General features: G+C 52.4%; 1 protein-coding gene across 7 annotated transcripts in view; it reads left to right on the top strand.

Annotated features, from left to right (window-relative positions):
- SAMD4A (sterile alpha motif domain containing 4A) overlaps positions 1 to 18,713 on the top strand; it is a 106,524-nt gene that overhangs the window by 61,337 nt on the left and 26,474 nt on the right. For all 7 annotated transcript variants that reach the window (XR_012042921.1, XM_072863834.1, XM_072863832.1 and 4 more), the window contains exon 3: positions 4,215 to 4,733. Coding sequence is in view for 6 of the 7 variants with exons in the window: in XM_072863834.1 (XP_072719935.1) it covers positions 4,215 to 4,733 (519 nt within the window). In the remaining variant the exon portion in view is untranslated. The remainder of the gene's footprint in view (positions 1 to 4,214; positions 4,734 to 18,713) is intronic.

Raw genomic sequence — 18,713 nt, 5'->3', positions numbered from 1 at the left:
TATTTGGTGCTATATTTATTCGCAGGCACCCTGCACATGCATCAGCTGTGCTGTATGGCAGCAAAATCGTATTGGGTGGGTAATCCTAAGTTAGAAGGTAGTTTCGCATCCCACCTTCATTCAGCCTCTCACCCAAGAAAAAGAGTCCCGTAATCAAAATTGGGATTTTCTGCTTCGAGGGCACTGGCAGCTCCCATCCCATCCCGGTACAGGGGTCACAGGGTTGGGATGGGAGCTGGCTCCTTAGGGTGCTTGTTGTCAGTTATTATTTTAGCTCATCTCCAAACGGAGATGTCAGTGCAATGACAGCAACGGGCCAGACAGGGATTTTGGGGAGTTTCAAAGCAGCAAGGTGGAGTTTCTAACTTTGAGGCTTTCTCGATGCTCAGATTTGCCTGCTGCAAATATCAGTAGTCTTGCCGTCCCTCAGAGCAGCGAAAGCCTTGGGACGGAAAGCATCAGGCATCCTTGAAGCGGCACCCGGGGGAACTAATGAGGCTGTAACGTGATCAGTGCCTGCGACCCCGTACAGCACCGCGGGTAGCGTGCTGGGACCCTGGGAGGTGGGAGCCCAAAACCGGGACACATCCTAACCGCAGCTGACCGGGGGGGCTTGTTCTGGCAATAAAGGGTGAGGCATCCCAGGTGTGCGGGAGTGGTGGCAGCAGGTAGGGAGCTGAAGCGAGGGCTCCTGTGTTCAGGGAGAGGGTGGAGAGGGGCTTCGGGGGGGTCGCTGGCCCCTCTCCCCCTGCCCAGAGGCAGCTCCAGCTTTCCTCCTCCCGCACCACCCTCTCCAGATCCCTCTGTTTTCTGGCAGATAGGATTAAGCCTGACCTTCCACCCCATCTCAGAGAGAGCCAAATCTCTTTCGGATCTAATTATTTTCCATTTTTGTTTAATTGTGCACATCCTGCTGCTGACTGAGAAGGAGAGCGGCTGCTACCCGGGCCAGGGCAGGGAAGGGTGCCCGGCCCCTTGCCGGCTGCGGGCTTTCGGATCAGTGCTCCATCTTTTGGGGTTGTGATTTCAAACCCCCAAATCTCTTGGAGGTCCGAGGCAAGTTTCCCAAGAAGCGGCTCTGGCACCATCCTGTGTTTCTCCGGTGGTGACCTTCACGCTCAGCCCCCCGCCCCGTGCGAGGAAGACGAGTCCGGCCTTGGCCGCCTGCCTCCCCCATCCTCCTCCCCTGCACCCAGTTTGCACCAGGCTCTGCTTTTTCTGCATGCATTTTGCTGCTTAGCTCCTATGTACAAGTGGCACCAACTTCTTTTAGCAGTGCATTGCATGCCTTTTTTTAATGATCTTTTGATTCTCAGTTTATCTGAGCTGCTGCAAAATCCCGCAGCCTCTCTCTCCCTGCAGGCGGTGTTGGGCTGGGGTTTGGCTGTGCCAGCCCGAGAGCGCTGCCGAATCGTCCCAATGGCAATGATAAAATGTGGGGGTGATAAGGGAATGGGTGACATCCCTCTGCAGGAGGAGGGGAGAAAATAAGACGGGTTTGCAACCCACCGGGCAGCTGGCTGAGAGGCGGAGGAGAGAGAGGGGACGGAGAAATCAGATTGAGCACGAGAGGAAGCTTTACCTGTAGCAGTTACATCTGCAGATGGAAACTACGGAGATGCTCTGGTGGACCTTGAGTCCCACTACGCTCGTGTATTTTTTACAACTTCGCTTAGGTTGAGCATTGCTTTTCCAAATCCTATTTTTTAGCACCAAAACAACCTCACAGCATCTCCGTGGGCACAGGAGCGCACCCAGAGTACCAAACCTTGCTTCTGCTGCAAACGAAGCCGTTCCGTCTCCACCAAAGCTGTGCCACGCCGTGTCCCTTGCACTTCTCGGCACAGCAGCACGAGATGGCTCGGGCATGCCGGCGGCTGGGTCGGGAAACGGCTCTGGAGGAGGGGTGGGTCTGCGCAGAAGTAAATACCGCTGCAGAAAGTTCCAGCGAGAGCCGTCGGCGTTTCCAGCAAGCCATCTAGTGGCTTCCTATTAAAACGGTTGCACGCCTTCAAACTGGGAAGGTGAAGCTGGAGGGGTGAGTGCTGCTCACCACCGTAGTTGTGTCGAGGCACTGACGTGCAGGGTTTGGCCCTAATTGGGAAAAGGCCCTACTGTAATAGCCCTCTTCTGGGTCACGGGACGGTGGGGTGGTGAAGGGTTGGGTTCGCTGCTGGACGGCAGCGTGGGTCTTCCAGAGAGCAGACTTGATGGGTGATCCTACAGATGGACGTCCAGATCTTCATTTCGCTGTTGTGGGTTTGGTTACCCTAGCTCAAAAACACATGAAGGATATAGGGATAATCAATGATATAAGAGCAGCTTCCCCTACAGTATGGATAGGAGACAGCAGACAGGGAGGGAGAATGTAAAGTTTTGGGTTTTTTTTAATAACGTGAGAACTCAGGGCATTTCACTTGGTGAAGTTTTGGGCAGTGGGCTTAAAGCAAACAGAAGGAAGTCCTTTTTCACGAGATGGTTCAGTTGTGGCACCCTTAGGCACAGCCTGCTACAGAGACTGAAAGTTTGACGGCTTCATAGAGGGGTTTGGTAAACACTGGAGGAGAGACTGGCTGGGAAGCGTCAGTCGGGTGGTCTAGGTAGATCCTGAGCTATCCTTGTCTGGTGTTTGTATAAGCTGTTCAGAAGAACCTCCAGTGATGGAGATTTCACGACGTCTGTAAGCAATCTCTCCCTGCCCATCACTAGCCCTACCTGTAGGAGGTAGTTTCTTCATGTCCGACCTCATTCACCTTTGCTGCAATTCAAACCTATTACTACAATCCCCAGGAGACATGGAGAGCAGCTTGTCCACGCCGGTCTTCACCTCTCGGACAGATGACAGGCTGGCTGGTGCAGTTTTTATGTGCAACATGGCATTTTGACTGATGTTCAGCCTCTGATGCTTCCTGACCCCAGGCTCTTCCCCGCCTGGTCCTGCACAGCGCTTTGTTCCCACCTGCATGCAGATGTTTGCACCTACTTAATGCAGCTAGTTTTTTTCTGACTTTTCTCCAGGTCTCAACATTGTTTGACTTCTAATCCATTTTCTGGAGCGTTTTCATTTCTCCTAGCGTCACACCTGCACGTTGACTACATTTATCACATCACCCATATCACCAATGACATACTGGGTAGTGTCACGGCCGGGACAAGTCTCCTTGCTCAGCACGTCCTCCCAGTCTGACGGTGAATCACCAGTAACGACTCTCTACATATGATTTTCTGAAGAGTTGTGTGCCCACATTAGAGTAGTTTCGCCTGAGCATGTTTCTCTGGTGTGCCGCTGAGGAAGCCGCGTGCAGCAGCACCTAATGAATATCAAGATATACGGCGCTGACTGCTTCTCCAGCTATTCACAGGCCAGTTACTCTGTCGCGAAGGAAATTAAATTGTTCTTGACAAATGGGTGTCGGCAGTCACTTATCATCTTGTTATCTTCTAAGTGCTTACAAATAGGTTGTTTCATTATTCGTTCCATCAGTTTTCCAGGAGTTGGAGTCAAGTGACCAGTTTGTAATTCCCTGACTTTTCCTTTTGCATATTTTTGAAGCTAAACCCTATGTTTGCTTTTTTTCTGGTCTTCTAAAACCTCTCCTATCTGCCGTGAGCTAACAGAGGAACAATAGCTCTGCGGCTGCTTCAGCTGAGCCCTTCCCTCAATACCTTTGGGGCAGCTTATCGCCCCAGGCTGGGGGATGGACCAACACCCTGGTTTGGTTATTGCCCTCCTGCTGGGATGCTTCTTCCCTTCACTCTCTGTGTTAGCTCATTTGAATCTTGACCTTTTCCATTTCCCAACCCGTCCTTTTAAAAGGTTAGGTTTATCCACAGAGTGCTTTTGTGTAGTATTTTGTGTAACCTGCAACAATACAGAAAATTTGGGACAAATCGTGACTGTGATTAACATTAGGACAACAGCAGTGGAGCTACGTGGCTGTAGAGGTGGGTGTAATTTGGCTTTTTTGGTGATTTTCAGGAGCATCTGGTAGCTCTTGGTGTCCAATTTGGCACGCCTTGCCGTGACGTTGGTTTTCGGAGAGCGGTGACCCCCTCCCTGGGAGATGCTCACGCAGTGGCATCACGTATGCAGACATCCCTTTGGCGTGTCGTATTTACCCTGCCAGGGTCTATTTATTCCTTTATTAGCTCTGTTTGCCGATTTCTCAACTCTCTTTTTTTTTTTTTTTTTTTTTTTTTTATTCCTTCAACAGGAATCATTAACCAATGGCAACAGGAATCCAAGGATAAAGTGATTTCCCTATTGTTAACCCACCTGCCTTTACTGAAGCCCGGAAACATCGAGGCAAAAGTCGAATACATGAAACTCTTGCCTAAAATCCTGGCCCACTCGATCGAACACAACCAACACATCGAGGAGAGCAGGCAGCTGCTCTCCTATGCCTTGATACACCCTGCCACCTCCTTAGAGGACAGGAGTGCCCTGGCCATGTGGCTCAACCACCTGGAGGACCGCACGTCGGGTGGCTTCGGCAGCCAGAGCAGAGGTCGGTCGGATTCGGTGGACTACGGGCAGACGCACTACTATCACCAAAGACAAAACTCCGACGACAAACTCAACGGATGGCAAAACTCTCGAGACTCGGGCATAAGCGTCAGCGCTTCCAGCTGGCAGGACAAAAACCTGGCGTGCGAGAACGGCCATCTGCCCCTCTACTCCTCCTCCTCTGTCCCCACAACCATCAACACCATCGGCACTAGCACAAGCACCAGTAAGTACCCACGGGAAGCTCTGGGGACAGCCACCCACGGCCGCTCTTCACAGCACGGTCCCTCCCATCCCGCTAGAAAATATTGCTTTGCCGTGGTTAGCGGAGGGGCTAGGTTCATCTGGGCCATAGAAAACTTTTTTTTTTTAATTTCCCCTACCTGCTTTTTTATTTCCTGCCTGCCTTTTTTTTTTTTTCCCCTCTAGTCCTGTGGGATTTTATAGACCTGGCAGCTGGAGAGGAGGGAAAAACAGCCAAGCTGTAAGAGCAAAAAAATGTGCGTTATTGAAGGGAACCCCTTTTATTTCATGTAGCTCCATGTAGATTTGCAGTTCACATTTCAAGAGTTTCTAAAGCAAGCGGGGAGCTGATGCTTCGTGTCCAAAAGTGAGCCGGGCGACTTGAGGCAAGTCCAAAAGTGACCTGGAGACTTTCTGGGAGGAAATGGGATTGGGGCCCCAAAGCGCAGGCATCATTTTTGGAAGCAGGGCTGGGATCCACGGTCTTCAGGGCGTATCTGAAAATGTTCCCTTGTATCTGCAGCACACAGAGGTGTGAAGCTGGTGGAGATCAGGGAGTTTAGATGCACAGTCCTCAGTGCTTTCCAGGAGAGTTGGTAGCTCTTCCTCTCTGGAGACCCTGCCAGGCTTTGGTGGGAGCGGTGGATGGTGCAGAGCCCATCTTGGACACTCGGAGATGCCGCAGAGCACTGTGGCTGGAGATTTATCACTGGTTTTGCGTGAAGATGTAGTGCAGCTATAACTGGTTTTTAAAGCAGCCGTTGATGCCTGTGAGCCATCCTTGGGTGAGGAGGAGCAAAACATCTCAGCGGGGTTCAAGAGCTCCTCTGCCCACCCGCTCCCTCTGTGGAGGGCTGTCACGCCTGCCGTGCTGCCACCTTGGGTGACTGCCACCATCCCACCTGCGAGGCTGGACGTCCTCCCTCGCTTTGGGGCGTTCAGGAGGTCTCTCTCCAAGATGCCTGGCATCTCCCTAGATATAAGGGATGCAGAGAACACTTCGGGGAGGAGAGGCTTCTTGCGGCAAGGGCGCTGGCTTCTCTATCAGCGTGCGGAAACCCACAATTAAACAGCTGAAAGCTTTAAAACGGTCACTTAAGGCTTCTGGGTTTTTCCGTCTCCTGTAATTGGTGCTTTTTTTAGGTGGTGTTTCAAATCAATGATGATAAGAAACGCAGCTCTGGGTTTATTGCTGTAGCACCCTGGTCCCTGCCTCTCCAGTGTCCATCCTTGCAGGCAGCGCTGCCTGCTTTGCCACATGGGGATTTAGCAGAAGGGTCTCAGCTTCTCCTCCAGCTCTGAACGTCATGCCCATCCCGTCCCCCGTCTTTGAAGCCCTGGCTCCTGGTGCCATGGGATTGTGTGAGATTCAGCTTCTCCGAGAGCTGGGTCCCTGCGCTGCGGAGGAGAGCTGTTTCAGGGTGACCAAGCTGCATGGGAAAGGCTTAACAAGGAGGCAGGGTGAGAAGAATCGTGAATGTATTTGCAATTGGTCTGTTAAACCTCTCCAGGGATTATATTTTGGGGGGTTCTTCCTTGTGGTTTTTGCACACCTGGCAGTTCGGAGGCTTTGCATGCCGGGGAGGCAGTGGGAAGAGGTGGCTTCAGAAGGGATCTGGTTCCTTGCGTCAAGAGCTGGAAGCAGGGGGGTCTGATGGGTGCAGCAGGTTAATCATTGACAGGGGCTGGAGCTCTGCAGGATGCATTAGGTCTTGAAGGACGCTTTTCAAAAACCCCTTTGTGTTTCTTTGAGCCTTTTTGCGCACAGACTTATCTCGTAGCAGAAGTAGCGACCCACCTCTTGCCCAATGGGGTCCCCAAGTATTAGCAGAAGGTGCTGAAACCCAGGCAACAGCCAAATCACTCAGCACTGCCCGAGGTGCTGCACCGCTGAGGTTTTTCCTAAATTCTCCAGAATTAGGTGTGCACAGCACTGGAACAGGACCATTTGTGGGTCTGTCACAGGGGTTGTACAGCCCTGCACGTTACCCTGGTCTTTTGTTGGAAGGCTGCATCCCTCCTCCATCTCTGCCGCTCGCTTTGCCGCAGCATCCCCTGCCGTAAGTCCTGGTGCGGCAGCCAGCCCTTGCCTGGTCCGGTCCTTCCCGGCATCCCGCAGTAGCTACTTTTCGTGGCACCGGGGCAGCTTGCTCGCACCGTTTTGCTCTGAGCTGCAAGATTTATAGAGTCCATATTCAGGGAACCTTTTCCCCAAGCGTCACACTGGGTCAACACCTATTTCTAAGGCTGAGTAGCTTTGCAGAGGCATCTGAACACATCTTCAGCCCAGTCTACTCCTAAATGTTAAGCTGTTGTAACTTTGGCTAACGTATTTTGGTGGCAGCATGTTCAGACGACCTGTGGGCTGAGCTGGAGACAACCCGACCACGCTTCGTGTGTTAGTTCATAAGCTTCCTTAACGCAATATTTGCTCAGACACAAGCACAGTAAGTCCACAGACAGATGCTAAAAAATAAACACGGCTGTCAGCCTTTGTCCCAGCCCCTTGAGTCAATCAATACGTCCATTAATCTTTTATTCCAAAGCAAAGCCCTCAAACCGTTACTGTTTGTTTAGGTTTTAGTGTTATTATTTTTAAATTCTCCCTCTTGCTCGGAGGTGTTTATCTGGGCAGGGCTTAATCCAGCAACACCGTGCAGGGCACAGCCTTCCCCGACCCGTCCCCGCAAAGGCACTGCCTGTTCCTGACGCCGAAATGGGGCAAAGTCTTTCCCGGAGGAGTAACGTGGTGATCTTGCCCGAGGTACTTTCGTCTGGTTTTGTGTCATAATTAAGTGTAACGCTATTATGGTGTCGGGTTTAAATATGGGTAGGTGAAGCTCATGTGACAATTTGCTTTGTGCTGTCCTTGTCTTTGACTCGACCTAGACCCAGGCTTTGCGACTTGGTTCAGGCTTGGTTCATCTCCAGCTCTCTCTTAACAGTGCTGGCTGGTGTTAGCCAAGGTTTGAGGAGATGTTGCTGGAGTTCTCCAGCCTTTGCAGGGCAAGTCTGGAGTGCTCTGAAGGCGTCGCTCTGGATTTACCACAGTAATGGTGATCCAGGGGCAGGACCAGAGCCATAAGTGATGGGTTTGGGTCTGGAGCACTCTGAGGGTATGGACTCACCGGAAGCAATGAAAGTTCATGCCCATCCACTGCATCACCGTAACGGCCCCTTGGCTTTCTCAGCCCATCTCGCGGAGCTTGAGCTGCAACTTTAAACCAAGCTTTAGTGTGCCAGGAGTAAAGGCAGCCTGGGCACGGGCTTGGGAGCGCAGGTGGGCAGGAGGCCAGAGCTGCTCCGGGCGCGGTGGGACAGGGTGAAGCCCAGAGCCCCAGCTCTGCGGCCGAGTCAGGCGGCGGTTGCAAAAAGCCTGGGTTGCACAACGCCTTTGCAGTGGAGACGGGGCCTGGAAACTCTGAAAGGACAGAAAAAAGCTGCTGGCTTTCAAAGCTGCAGACCAAGAGCTTCTTGCATGAGGGCTCTGGCTCCTTCCTTTCCACTGTGTAATTGGTTCCACCTGAGCATGATCTGATGGCATGCCGGTTTTCCTTGTCAAATGGAAGTATGGCGTAGCTTAACCCTGTGTTTTCCACCTGCTCAGAATGGAATATGTGCAGAGGAGAAGGAGGGTCTGCTGTTAAACATGCTTTTCCGGTGCTGAGAAGGTGGGGTGCAGGTACACCAGTCTGAATGGGACTGTAAGGTCTGCGAGCAAAGAAGGAGAAAGAAAAGCACAAGGTTTGGCAGGAGTGATAGCAACTCCATTTGGCAATAGCGAGCCTGTTGAACCACAGCTGAAGAGGTAAGGATTTGGTTCCTGGCTCTGATATGCATCTGCTGGACGAGTGTCTTGGTCCTCTGCTCCCAGTATATAACCTGGGGATAATAGTATTACTTCTTTTATCAATGTATGGTGAGATTTTCCTGTGTTCTCACCTCTGGTGTAGTGCCAGGGCACTTAAACTCTGCGTGGAGAGCAGGTTCCCAGGGGCAAGTCTCTGCACAGGGGCAGAAGGTCTTGGTTTTACTGCAGGAACAATAGTAACTTGCCCCAAGCACTTGAATTGAGCCAGATGTTGCAGGCTCTTTCTGGCAGAGGAGCAGGGACCTCCTTATGCCAGTACCTGCCCAGAAGAAGAGGCAGCTCAGGGGCAAGCCAGGGTGAGTGTCTCCAGTTGTCACCCTGCCTGGGGGACAGGAGCTATGCCCAGTCTCTGTATGGGCTGTAGTGCTGCCGTAAAGCAGTGGCACGTCGGGTTCCCCGGAGGGGGATGGCCCCGGAGAAGGTAGACAGCACTCGGTCTTACTGGAGCCTTATGTGTCTAGGAGTCTATCTCCTGTCTGTCCTTCCAAAAAGAGGAGGAGGTCCCTGGACTGGTAATGGTGGTATCTGAGTGCGTGGCCGGTCGTGCCCCGCAGTCCTGTCCTTGGGTGAGCACCCTGTGTGTCCCTGGTGTGTGTGCCCTGGGTCACTTGGAGTGGCCCCAATGCCTGGAGGTGTGGTGTGGGTGGCACCAGGGGACGAGGTGATGGTGAGCATCATGGGTCAGTGATGGATAGATACAGTCAGAGACCTTGCTATGGAATATCCTGCAGAGCAGAAATCCCAGGCACTGGGACCGTGTTCATACAGGAGAGGTGTTGCAAACTCTTTGGTATTTCAGTGTCGCTGTGCTGCCTGGATTCCCCTGTGAGTGAAGAGAGAGGTCCTTGGACCAGCAAAGCTGTTTGCCAGTCTGCAGCCACCCTTCCGCTTCTGCACAAACGGGAAAGATGCCGGGTGCTCAGGCCTGCTACACCCTTCCCATGGGGGTCTCTGCCAGAAAACTGGTGTTGCTCGTCTACAAGGAGAGAGAGAAGGAGAGCGAGCAGTGCAATGCAGGAGAAATACTCAGCTATATAACCTCCTTGTCCTGAAAAAGAAAAATCTCTTACCTTGTCCTAGAGCTGAAGAGAAGGAATAAATCAGCATACTTCCTTCCGTGCATGCCAGTCCAGGTTCATGGTTCTCCCCCTGCACCCTCCAGCTCTCGGGAAACGTTCACCTTCAGAGTCATGCTCAGGTGGCACCAGCAAGACGTACTGGTGATCAAACTCCCTGTACCACAAGAAATGTAGAGACACTGGTGGCAGGAGGGCACCCTGCAGAAGGAAGGACCGTCCCATGGACTCTTCTGTGAAGATCCCACCAGGGGCTGCTGGCTCTGGGGCAAGCCCAGTGCCGGCTTGTGGAGACCCTGCCGTCCTGGGAAGGGCTTTCTGTCGTGTTGCTCTTTCTTAGAAGAGACTCAATCCCAACTACTGCTCTGCAGGCAGATCTGCAGCTACTAAACTGTATGTCGGCATGTGTGTGCGTGACGTGGCTTGCTGGATTTTGCCTACATTTGCCCTAGTTATGGACTCCCTAGGGAGAGAGCAGATGAACGAGATGGTGGAGCTCTTCCCCAGGTCATCAGGGAATTGAGGTGGAAGAAACGACACCAAGAAAGCACTTGGCATGAACGGAGTGTGGGTTTCCTGACTCTTCCTCCCCTACACCGTTGTGGAAGAGCTCACTGCCTACCACTGGAGACGACCCTGTCGTCATACCCAGTATCCAAACTGAGCTTGATCATGGGATAACCGCATGTTTTAACCCACAGGACCACCCTGATTTGTGTTGGGTTGATGGGCAGCTTGCAAGAACGACGCTGTCCTCTGTGTAGATTTGCAATGACACCTGAAGGGGACTGTGCGTCCCCAGTGTATGTTTGACTTACGCAGGGCGACATGTTTCCTCCCATGCAAAGTTAGCGAAACATGCTGTTTTGCTTGCTCAAAAATAAAGAGTGCGAAAGTCTTAATAAGTTTGCAACAGTGAAGCAAACCAATGTGCTGTTCTTGCTGGGGGGGATTAGCTTTGTACTCAGGAATTGCCTTCAGAAAGTTGTTCCTCAGTTGGCCGTGCTGTGTACTGAGACTCGGCACCCTGGCATTCATCCTGCCAGGTGGGGACACCTCTAATATTTGCTTTTTTTCTCTTTTACTGATGGGCTGAGAAAAGCTCATTGGCCTTTATTACACTTGAGCTTGTCAGCGGTGGTAGATGGGGGCATTTGTTGTCTTGCTCATGCCCTCTAGTGTTGCACGTAACCGTTGGAGAACATTTCTAGGAGTCACCCACTTTGCCAGGGTCCCGTTGCTACAATATCTTGCTCATTCTGTAGCTTAAAAAACAGAGTCGTTGTACAAAAAGATAACACGTGAGGAGAGTTGTTTTCTCAAATCCATGCAGAATATGCACAAATAGAACAGCAAATGGTACTGAGAGTGAGGATAACATAGAATCATAGAATCATTTAGGTTGGAAAAGACCTTTAAGATCATCAAGTCCAACCATAATCTTCTACTCCACCTCTGAATAGCAGATACAGATTTCCTGGCCCCTCTATAAATTCAAAGCACGTGGCCCCTGCGAGAGACGGTCCACAGCTCTGCAGGCCATTACCCAGCAAGCAAGGAGATGAACGGTCACCTGCCCTCAGCCTGGAAGCCATCAAACATTGGCGATGGTAGCGGTGGTGGAGGACAAGAGTGATGGCCTTTTGGGGTGTGAGCAATGCTGGGGAAAATCTGCTACTGCTCTTGAGTGGTCACTGCAGAGCTGTGTTTTATAGCCAACATCCCTTCCTGCTGTTGAGGCTGCTCCATTTGCCATGTCCCTCACCCTCTGGTTAGCAGGGACGTGTCCAAAATCATAACAGAGCAAGCTGTGCTCATTCTCCATGATCTGGTCCGCTGGCCAGGATGTTTTTAGTTGATGGGCCAGCTACCTGTGCTTCATCCCACCATCAGCCCAGCTCCCATGCTGCCCAGCCCTGGTCTCCAAGCAGGGTGGCCAGGTGAGCCATCCTGCCCTGGGACCACGGCAGCCCCCGAGGCAGTCGTTGGCTGGTCAGGTGCAGGGAGGGAGACTGCTCCCCCTGGGTCTGTGGGATCCGGGCGTGCAGCAGCAAGATACAGGCTGGGAAAATGGGTTTGTCTAAATGGAAGAGATCAGGGCAGCCCTATCATACAGTTCGAGTAACAAGTGATAGGACGAGAGGAAATGGCCTCAAGTTGTGCCAGGGGAGGTTTAGACTGGGTATTAGGAAAAATTTCTTCACCAAAAGGGTTATCAAGCATTGGAACAGGCTGCCCAGGGAAGTGGTGGAGGCACCATCCCTGGAGGTATTTAAAAGACATGTAGACATGGCGCTTAGGGACATGGTGTAGTGGTGGTCTTGGTAGTGTTAGGTTTATAGTTGGACTCAATGATCTTAAAGGTCTTTTCCAACCTATGCGATTCTGTGATTCTGTGCTCTCTGCTGTGCACTTGCTCGCAAGCACTCAAGGTGAAGATGCTTGAAGATACTTTGGGCAGGAAGTTGGTCTGGCCCTACCTTCTGGTCTGTCACCTTTCAGCATCTGTGTTGCTGTGTTTGGTGTTTCCTAACCCAGTGGATTGAAGTGTCTTGATGGACTACCTGAAAGGAGGTTGTAGAGAGGTGGGGGTTGGTCTCTTTTCCCAAGTAACAGATGATAGGACGAGAGGAAATGGCCTCAAGTTGCGCCAGGGGAGGTTTAGACTGGATATTAGGAAATTTTACTTCACTGAAAGGGTTATCAAGCATTGGAACAGGCTGCCCAGGGAAGGGGTTGAGTCGCCATCCCTGGAGGTATTTAAGAGACGTTTGGCTGAGGTGCTTAGGGACATGGTGCAGTGGTGGGCTTGGCAGTGTCAGGTTTACGGTTGGACTCGATGATCTTAAAGGTCTCTTCCAACCTATGTGATTCTGTGATTCTGTGACTCTTGTACTTGAGCAACAGTCAGAACCTGTTCTACCCTTGAGACTTCAGTTTAGCTGCCCCAGCGCTTTCTGTTCCTCCTTTGAGCCTGTTTTGGCACATTCCCTTCACCTCTTTGCTCCCAAAGGTCTCTATTCTCTCTGTGTCTTTGGCCAAAAAAGGGGGTGGTCAACAAAGGGCAACATAGTGCTGAGGTCCCACCTGCAATGCATCTCCATGGGGGTCTTAGACTGTCATTGAAGCTAATCAGCCTAACCGTTGCCTTCCCAAAGACCACGCTCTGCACTAGAAGGAAAAAAAAGGGGGGGGGGATTTACACGGTGACACAGAGTAACCCATCAAGCCTTGCCGAACGCTTGGCTTTGGACATTGTCCCCAGGCTAGCGTCTGGGGGGTGGCTCTCCTGTTCCCGTTCAGCTGGGACTTGCTGTTCACAGTTAGCGTCGCTTGCAGGGCATGCACAGCCACGCAGCCTTCGGGGCAGAAGAAGTTTTTTCTTGCCTGCGGTGGATGGTTTTGGGGGCATGCAGTTGGCTCTGGAGGGATGCGGTTAGCAAAGCAGAGCTGATGTTACCCCGGGCATCAGACGGCACCAAGACGGAGATGGGGTCCTCCCCGCCATGCCCGCTCTGCTCTCGTGTGGGAGGAAGTGACGATGGGGGGCATATGTGCAGCCTACAGCAGGCAGCGCTTTTGGGCTGTGCGCCGATGCTGCTGTAGGCAGGGTGTCGAGCGAGTGGCGGATACCTGCTTGCCAAGCAGAGGGAGTAGGCAGGGAAGCGAACGCCTTTCCCACGAGCGTGCTGCAGCGAGTGGGTTTTCACGTGGGCAGCGGGCTGGATCTTGTGGTCCTGCCTCTGCTTGACCCCTCATCAGCCGTGATGCTCGGAGGCAGAGACGTCACTGAACAGCGGAGGGGTCCTACTGCGATCCCAAAGGGAAAGAGGGGAGGGGACCTCGAGGCTGGGCTCAGCGGTGCCTTGCACCAGGTGATACCGTGGGTGGCACGTAAGCATGTGTGGATGTCACCGGTTGCTTTTTGGCTGCTGATAGGTACAGACCCGCGCGGGTGCTCCTAAACCAGCCCTCGTGACACCAAATGATGCTTCTAGCACTTAAATAATCCGCGTAACCTGGCCTGCCATAGCCCTAGCAAACAGCCCCGTTGTTAGGGAAGCGGTGAAGGGGGGGGTGGTTGGTCTGGGTGGCCGGTGAAGAGGAGAGGGAGCACTGGGCCGTCCCTCCTTGAAGAGGGCATGTCACACACGCATCCTCTGGGACCACTCCATTGCTTCCTCCGAACTTGGCGGATGTGAGGTTTGATCCTTGCATGTACCCACACATCTCCTTACAGGGCACCGCTCCCAAATTCACATACTCTACACAGAGAGCAATGGCTCCGCAGCTTCCTGGCTGGAATGAGGCCACCTAATTTGGGAACCTCTATTCCAGCAGCACCCGGCGACACTCCCACCCTCTCGGCTTGTGACATCCCGGTGCCATCACCGACCGTAAGCGCTCAGGGCAGGGACCGCGTGCCCTGGTTTTGCGCGGCCGTCAGCCCGTTGCTTGCCCGTTGGCGGTGGGGGGTAGGACACCGTCCTCGACCTGCAAGTTGGGGTGGGGGGAGCTCGAAGCTTGCGACTCCGCCGCCGCCTCCACTTCCCTTACGGCAACCCGGGGGTCTTGGGGAGGGGCGTCAAAGGAGCAGCAGCGAGTGTTTTGTGCGTTATCCTACGGTCCTTGGGATTCCTGTTGCCGATGAATCACGCTTCTGACCTGGAAGCGGCGCAGAAACCGTCTGCAGTTTGCATCACCGCCGGAGCCACTGTCGGCGTGTGGCCGGGGCACCGACTGGGAGCCGAGTACCCGAGGATGCTCCGTTAACTTATGGCCGTAAAGTGCCTGATGAGTAATGCCTCCAGCTGCCTCCAGCTGGGGATTGCTCTCACCAGCTCACCCGTGGGCTCCTAGTTGCCAACAGGCACTTTTGGGGTGCCCAGCAGGCAGCCGCAGAAGGGGAGGAAGGGTCCATGCTGGCAGAGGCATGCAACCCCCCCCAAAACCCTTTTTGCTCCTCCACGACAGCCTCCTGACACCGCCTTTCCCCAGCCTTCCCTCGCAACCTCGTAAAAATCAGGTTTGTGATGTTTTCCTGAGCATCTTCATGGGGCGAGAAACTGTCGGAGCGAATCGCCTCTCCGTCACTCCTCCTTTGAAACCGTGCAACTCTAGGCTCTGGCAAGGAAAGAAAGGGAGAGAGATGAGCTCTCCTTCCCCCTGCCATCGAAAAGCAGCTGCAGAGAAATGGCAGGAGGGCAGCGGGGAGAGAAGGGAGTGCTGGGGTTTGGATCCATCCGAAGCGACTCCGGTCTCCCTCCCGACTGCAGCGTTGCACGGGGACTTGCTGTGTTCTCCTGACTCAGTCACATCCTGCAATTTAATTAACTTTAGACTTCTGGTTTAAAGGAGCAGTGCACAAAATAGTTATTTACTTCATTTGGAAATTCTTTTAATCGTTACCATAATTATAGCTTCCTCCTCTTTTTTTTTTTTTTTTTAATATATTTTTCTTAGCAGGGGGAAGGGAGGGAGGGAGGGGGAATATTTGCCGCTCTCCTTGTGGTTATCACATCCTTCAAATTACTAAAAGAGGCTGGGATAATAGGTCTGGTGATTATATATAGGCACCATCTGCTCTGTGGCTGCTTCCTATCAAAGTGCAGTTAGGAGAGTGCAAGAAGGATATTTTCTCTCCAGCTATATTAAGACTCTGTTTCCATCTCGGCTCCAAAGCAAAGCTCTCTGCATGCAAATGGATCAAATGCGCTGTAATCAATGGCTCAGTTTTGGCAGCCTTGAAGCTGATTTTTTTAATTTTTTTTTTATTATTTTATTTTCCCCTCAAGTTTGCTGTTTCTATTCGTTATGCAATTTTATTCGAGGCTGGTTGCTCTGCATTCAATGTTTTCTTGTAACCGTAGTCCCCCCCCTATTTGCTGAGCAATATAGTCTCGTGTTAGCCGGCGCAGAGATCTGTGTCATAACTCGAATGCAAAGCAATATCTGAGCAATCGGGAATGTTTTGGAGGATGATGAAGGCAGATTTTGAGGATGCATATGGTATGTAGAGGAGGTGGAAAGCTGAGCTGAGTTAACTTGGAGCAACAATAGGAAAGAATTAATACATGTATGGCAGCCGTGGCTATCCCGTTGCTGCTGGGGACTGTTGGGGAGCATTGCGGAGCTCGGTATTTGGGGCAATACGGGGAGTCATGAGGCTGGGCAGTATCTTCTGCATCTTCTTGCGTGGAGAACTGGATATTGCATTTGCCCCTCGGTGGCCTTGGAGACCCAGGCGGCTTTTCTTCTCTCCTGGAGCTGGTAAGATTTTATGCTCTTGGAAGAAGAAGATAGAGGAGAAGGAATAAGACATCGCCAGCCCAGACAGAGGGTGCTCGGGACGGGGCGTGCGAGCCCCTGAGAGCTGGCGGCCAGAGGAAGCCGCTAAGGCTGAAATGCAGAGGAATTTGTCTTGCAGAATCCGTGCCATGGTGCCTACGAGAGAGGAGGACTAAATGGCTTTTTTGAATGAGTTAAAGTGGGTAAAAAGAGACAAGGGAGGAGAAAATCCCAAATAGGTTGGCACAGATGGAAAAGGCTACAGTGCTGTAGCAAAGTCCTGGTTCTTTCTGGGTGAAATTCCCCTGATGCTGGTGGGGTGATGGCTGTGGGACGTACATCACGTAAGACGTGCGTTGTCCTCCTGTATTTTGTCACTCCGAAAGGCGCGCTGTCTCCCTGCACTCACTCCACAGATTTTTAATGACTCTGTAGGGATTACTGGATCCCAATTTCTTGGGGCAATTCCAGAGGTTTCGCATGCACCCCTTCTGCTCAACTGACTTAAGACCCTTTTCTTACTCCCAGTTTCCCACAGGGTGCATATTGCTACGTAAAAGACGTACGTCTTCCAGCTTGGCCTCCTGAAATGATTGTAACTGGTAGAGGGGTTTCTCCATCTGAAGCGTGATGTGCAGTAGAAGCTGTTGGTGGTCTCAGCAGGGAGATGCTCCTCAGACCAGGGATCTTATGAGCAGCTGGTGGAGGCGGTGGGCAGTGCTGGCTGCTGCTTGAGTGGAGGAGATGCTCTGGGACATCTCTTCTGGGTGGAAAAGGACAGTAGGAAGGAGAATTTCTGCATCCGAGCACCGTTTATCTGGCTTCATCCATGAGCAGGGGAGGAATTTCCCCCGGGAGCCCGTAGCAAAAAATCAGTGAATTCTGGGATAATTACGGAGGCTTGGTTCAGCACAGCAGTGTTGTTATTAACAGACTGGGATTCCCCAGGGACAAACGCTGTTTTTTTCTGTGGTTTGTGTATAAACATATGAGAGAAACCACATTTATTGGCCTGGAGATCAGTGCTTTGCATTTACCCAGAGAGCAGCGTGGTGTAGGGCAGCGACTTCTTGCAACGTGCCTCTAATCCTCCATCCCCAACCCCGATTCCCACCTCCCGATGCGGACGCCGTTTCCTGCATCCTTTTGTCTGCGAGTTAAATCACGGTTGGGCTTCACACCTGGTCTGCCTTGCTCCCACCTCGCCAGATGCTCTGGTGGGAAGCCCCATGCCAGGACCTCGAAAGCAGCTCCCAAGCTCCTGCTCCGTGGCGAGACGAGCTGGGCTTCCTTCCAGAAATGCATCCCGTCGGATTGCTGAAGCCACCGAGAGCTGCGTTTACACATCTTTAGATGCAGCCCCGCTCCTGCTGCCACACAAACGAGTAAATAACAATAACAGCAATTCCTGCCGGAGCCCAGCAGTGGATCCACGCGTGCTGGTGCCACACGGGCTTGCCGAACTCTCTGCCGTCAGCAGAGACGTCCCCTTCCCTGGCTGAGGCTGGATGGGGCCTCGCGTGCACGGCTTGGAGAGGGCAGCAACAAACGGGTTATTGTTTCTCCGTCCAGTTTCTTGAACAGGAAACTGTGCTTAAAAACATCATCTTTTAAAAAAAGTTTGCTTGACAGGCTTTTCTGCAGTCTATGCTTCTTCCTAATTTCTCTGTGTGAGGCAGCACTCTGCTTGTATCTTTTTTTTTTTTTCCTAAACCACACAACTCCCTGGTGGCTGCTTGCATTTAGGACCCTTGGTTTCACCCCCCCATGGCTTATATCAGCGCCCGATTCAGAAGCAAGGACATGGTTTATCTGGCACCGTACGAATGCAGTTAAAGTCACAGCCACAAAACCCAGGGAGGAAAAAAAAAAAAAGAGCACAAAGAAAAGGCTCCAAGGGTTAGGGGATGTTGAGCCGAAAAATGTTCCGTCAGGTTCTGCTTCGGCCACGCTGGAGCTGCCTGCGGCGGCGTGGAGAGCGGGTGAATGAGGTGCCCAGGAAGGAGGCTGGGTGCCAGCCGGGCAGCGTGACCCACCGGTGGCTGTTTCCAAGGGTCCTCGGCACAAAAACGCTGGAAAAGCCGCGAGCGTTGGTCTGCCAGCGCAGGGGAGCCTTCCTGGAGGGGACGATGCTTCGTGACCGGGGTAGCAAGGGGGAGGTGGAGGACAGGACCAAGTTGAACTTGGCGGTTGCTTTGCGAGGGGGATCGCAGGAGCTGCTCAGTATTCCCCCTCCGTGGGGGTGCCTCCGGGCTGCACAAGAGACCGTGTGGCCTCGGTGGATTAAAAACATCCCTGCTTCCTATAGCAAATTGGGGTCAAGCTGCTGCTCCAGGTGCCTACAGATCAGGAAAGGAATTGTACATGATCAGACACTGCCTGAGGATGCACCATAACCAGCTTTGCAGCCAAGAAGTGCCATTTTTAGACTAAAACCAAAAAAAATCTCCCCAAGAGTTCAGCATGCACCTTGCAGCCCTTTTTCCTTTCTCCAGCCATGGGGAGGATATTATTCTGAATCGTAATCTGCTGTATGGACTGTGCGCTGGTATAAAGGCTTGTGAGGCTGTTGTAAAGGTCCTCTGGGTGTCGGGGACCCGGTGGGGACCATGCAGCGGTGGAAGGCACACCGGGACCCGAGACACTCTGAACGCACCTCTGTACCCAGCAGTGGGTCTGGCTCTTGGTGGAAATGCTCACATCAGCCCCACGTGCGTCTTTGTCAAGG

Source organism: Ciconia boyciana, chromosome 6 (genome assembly GCF_034638445.1).
Source record: "Ciconia boyciana chromosome 6, ASM3463844v1, whole genome shotgun sequence".
NCBI lineage: Eukaryota > Metazoa > Chordata > Aves > Ciconiiformes > Ciconiidae > Ciconia > Ciconia boyciana.
This window is presented reverse-complemented; position numbering and strand designations above follow the sequence as displayed.